Raw genomic sequence first — 4148 nt, 5'->3', positions numbered from 1 at the left:
AATTCTCGCTACAAGGGCGTTTTTGCATTTACACCCCATCGACATGTTACAACGGTGGTTAATTTCCAGTAGAATGGCGCTAAAATATGAACACCAACAACTCGTAGTGATTCCCTGCCCCGATTAATTCTGAAGTAACGCGGGCGGAGAAGCAATAGAGCACAACTCGGAAAGGCAACCTGCTGCGGAAGAAATTAACGTCCGTGTAGTTGCGAAAGCTGCAGACCTCACAAACTCGAAATTGACATGTAAGTACGGGCGACACATAAAGTAAACGGGGCACACGAGCGGTGGATGAACTGCACCTTAGAGCACTGCACGGACCCGGGCCGGCCCGTGGGCCAGCATCGTGTCGGGTAAGCTATACCTATTGCGGCTCGGGCCAAGGAGCTTCGGACTCGCGTCGGACCCGGGCAGGCCCATAATAAATCTGGGTCCCTACGAGGCCTATAATAGGCCGGGTATGCTATTGGTGACTTCAAAACTGTCTGCTATAGGTAGGGAACACTATTTTGTCAGCTTTATGGAGGGGGGGGGGATTAGGCGTGGTTTCTTGAGGTGGATCAGATGGCCGTCAATGTACGTTTGATGGCGACGTTTTCAGTTCGTATGGCCTGGAGTTGGATGTCCAGGCTAGAACGGCGCAGCAGCATCCCCTAGGCTTCGGGTGAGGTGACAAGTCTTCATTTTAGGCTGGAGCTTCTCCTCCTCGCAGTCTCATATTATGTGATTCAGTGTTGGCACAGGATCTACATAGTGTGCTCAGCCGCGCGGACAGTGATGAACAGCCTGTGCTACTTCCGAGGAGGAGAAACCGCTTACCTCTTTCTCCCTCCCCCTAGCGCCCGCTCACTATGCCCCCATGTATTCATACACCATGTTTTGCCCCCCTTCCTGCTCCAGCTATGTTTTGATCACGTGACCCCCAACACCGGGTGCGTTGGAGGACGGCGAAACTATTTGGCAAATGTAGCACATGCTTTCATATTGCACGGTAACGGATGAGTATAATGGGTTCAATGCATAATTTTTTTCCCATTTATCAGCAATAACGCCAGACCAAGTCCTGACACAGTTAAAACTATCTCTAGAAAATGTCTTGTGCGGTGGATGGTATCTTCACAATAACCGAGCTGGGCCGGGCCCAAATCTTTCGGACACAGGCTGGGAACGAATCAGGTTCGAAACTACGGAGTGGGGCTCGGGCGAGCCACCGCATAGCACTTTCGGGCTCGAGGCGTGTCTGGGGAAAGGACCCGTGCAGGGCTTTGCTGTACCACCGTGCGCTACCATTGGTATCACGTGCTTCAAAGCATGCAGAAAAGCTATCTGCGGTTGCCGTTAGGTACAGATTTGACCACTGCCTCATCGATGACTCCGGTGAAAGTGCACGGCTTTTAACGGCTGACGCTAGGGGAGCTTTTAGCGCTTGCAGGAACTATTTATTGATGAAGCAGCTCTTGTCAGAATGGTTTGCTTCCTGCACATGCAACTAGCGCCATTAGCCGAGCTTTGTTTTTGAGGCATGCGCTGTACTTCCCGTCATCGGGAACAAACTGTTCGTTCATGTGGTGGTTCGGCGATGTATAAGTGCGAAAGACTATCACTACGTGCGGTAAATTAGCACGCTTTATGCAAGAACACACTGGCTCAACACATTGACGGACAGAACACATAAGGAGCGATATGCAGAAATCGTTTATTCGGCTATAGAGAAGAGCAATAACGACAAATCAAATAAGGCCGAGCGACGTGTTCGAAGACCCGTTTACACACCGGCTCTTGAAATACTCGCCATGTCCTCAGGTTATTTCAGGACACGTGTAAGACTAATCGCGTGTGCTATCGCTTTGGGGACACGTTCGCCAAAGTAGGAAAGTCTGAAACGACCGTGAGAGCATCGACGCCGAACAGGGGTTCGACACGGCACCTGGCGCGAAGCTCCCACCACTCCCGGACGTCCAGTCTTGTTGGACCCACGGTTAAATTTCCCTTCTGGAAAGCTTGGCACAGTGAGCACAGCTCGTCCTCGAGTGTGGACACTGTGAAGCTTCGTTTCCAGGCGAAATAGCTCTCATACTCGGCTGGATGGTCCAGGAGGGTCCGCAGGTGCGCGTGCAAACGGCCGGGCCCCAGCCAGTCCGCCGCGTTTACCACCGACTTAGGTGGCACGTTGAGCGTGATGTTGGACGACGCAAGCACGATCGGAACAAGGTCGTGCTCGAACGCCTCGTAGACGAGTTCGTGGACGCTCTGGAAGCAGGCCGGCATCGCGGCCACTACGATGAACTTGAAGTTCTTGGCGACCTGCGCTACGCAGTCGGCCAGTGAGTTGCACTGACCTGCACCACAGTTGGACAGTACCTGCAGGCGTATGGGCACATCGTTTAGGTAGTGCAGGCCATCGTTAAGAGAACGTAGCTTCTCCTGTTCTTCTCGGAATCTTTGCCGTTCACAATCAGAGGCGATCCAGGCTGTGTGCCGCCTTGTGGGCGTAGGTGACCAGCCACTGGGGTTGGCGCTTGATATTGACAAATTACCGCTGGATAGGAAGCCAGGGCCAATATTCTTGTGAACAATGGGTACAGTGGCATCCTCTCGTCGGGACATGGTCCAGTTAAAAGCTTGCGCCAACTGCATCGGCAGCGCTGAGGGTGAAACATTCACTCTGACGTGGGAGAGTGCGCCCAGAAGACCAATGTCACCAACAAAGGTCGGTGCTATCGGGTGAGTGCGCGCCAAGAAAATCCACAACTGGCCAGTGGAGCGTTTTTTGGGGAAGTCACTGGCGTTCACGCGGTCGGCATGGAAAACAATCAGGTCGCTTTCCATGAGAAGGCGCCGGTCGTTAGTAACGGCGCACTGCTCCGGAACGTCATAGGGGTAGTTGGTGATGAAATGGCACGAGGTCCTGTACGAGTATTGAGGTGCGGAGTCCGACGCCCCTAGGCCAGGGGCTGCGCCAATGCTGGGAGCCTCGGAAATCTCTGAAGGTGGGTCCGTCCAAATCAGGATGCGGGGAACGCGCACGTCCCCGTCTCGATAATCCCATCGGAGCCATGGCGACATTTCTTTAGTCAGTGATGACGGAGGACGTGCTGGCTGACTACTGTCGCAAGTAAACCAGTTGTAGGCACCGCAAATTGTTAATACGATTATCAAAGATGAAATGAGTGCGACAGACACCCTACAGCAGACTTTATCCTTCTCACGGCAAAAACTGCTCGAAGGCTGGTCGTTCTCTGCAAGCTCTTGATGTGCCACTGCGCCTTGATGTGCCTGCGGAAAGTGTGGCTCCAGCAAGGGGATTTCAGCAGGGTGGTTCGGTTCCTTGGCCATGGAAAATCTGCAAGGAGTACACCGTCAACGAGCTCCGTTATAGTAGCCGTGAAGCGCAGAAAACTAATCGCAAAACCAGAGCCGACAATGAAGGAAAGAAAGGTTAAGAGAAGCAATGAAGCATTTGCGCCGTGGCTGCGCGAAAATGGGCGGCTAAGTGATGTTGACAAAGGTGGCGTCCACGGGACAAACCGATTTAACTGAAACGGACCTCGAGCCTTCAAGCATGCGCAAATAAATTGCGTGGAGCAATCTGGCGCCAGAAAGCGCGAAACATCATCAGCAGCAATGATGCAGTGGGCGTAATATCTTAACGCGACATTTAGAAGGGCACAATGTACCTTGTGAAGTTAGGATGAATTGCTTAAACTGCAAAAGAAGTGACCCTACCCAGATACAGAAGAGCTGCCGTGTGCTGTAAACGCGATGGAGCAGGAAACTTGACCTCGGTGACCGTGTACTGCCTTCTGGCACGAATGCAATGTTTGGGCTCCGCTTCAGAATGTTATCGGAAAGTCTGCGAAGGTAGGCGCTGATGGAAGCGCCAGCTGCCGGAGTGAAATGCCAGCCCGGTGCAGCGACACCTTTATACCGAAAGCGACGTGTTTTTGTGCTGATTCATGTGAGCTTTCTGTGTCCTTGGCAGAAACGCATGCTTCATCAGTTAGGAAACAACAGATTTTGCTGCGCGTTGGTGGTGGTTGGTGCCTGTTCCGCGTACAGCACATACAGCACGTGATTTATATCGTAACGAAACAAATCGAAAGGCGAAGAAAAACATTGTACAGATTCAACGCATGTCTTAGAAT

The 4148-nt window shown here is 52.4% G+C and overlaps 1 protein-coding gene across 1 annotated transcript; it reads right to left on the bottom strand.

Annotated features, from left to right (window-relative positions):
* Window positions 1-1679: 1679 nt before the first annotated feature.
* On the bottom strand, window positions 1680-3919 carry LOC139055870 (alpha-(1,3)-fucosyltransferase C-like). Its single transcript, XM_070533450.1, has 2 exons — window positions 3730-3919; window positions 1680-3346 (listed from the first exon to the last, which is right to left on the bottom strand). Exon 2 carries the CDS (start codon window positions 3337-3339, stop codon window positions 1843-1845), a length of 1497 nt encoding a protein of 498 aa, XP_070389551.1. The 5' UTR covers window positions 3340-3346; window positions 3730-3919; the 3' UTR covers window positions 1680-1842.
* Between the last annotated feature and the right edge of the window lie 229 nt (window positions 3920-4148).

The sequence above is a fragment of the Dermacentor albipictus genome, chromosome 2 (genome assembly GCF_038994185.2).
Source record: "Dermacentor albipictus isolate Rhodes 1998 colony chromosome 2, USDA_Dalb.pri_finalv2, whole genome shotgun sequence".
In the NCBI taxonomy this organism is placed as follows: Eukaryota; Metazoa; Arthropoda; class Arachnida; order Ixodida; family Ixodidae; genus Dermacentor; species Dermacentor albipictus.
Note: the sequence above shows the minus strand (reverse complement) of the source record. Positions and strands in the feature narration are given on the sequence as shown.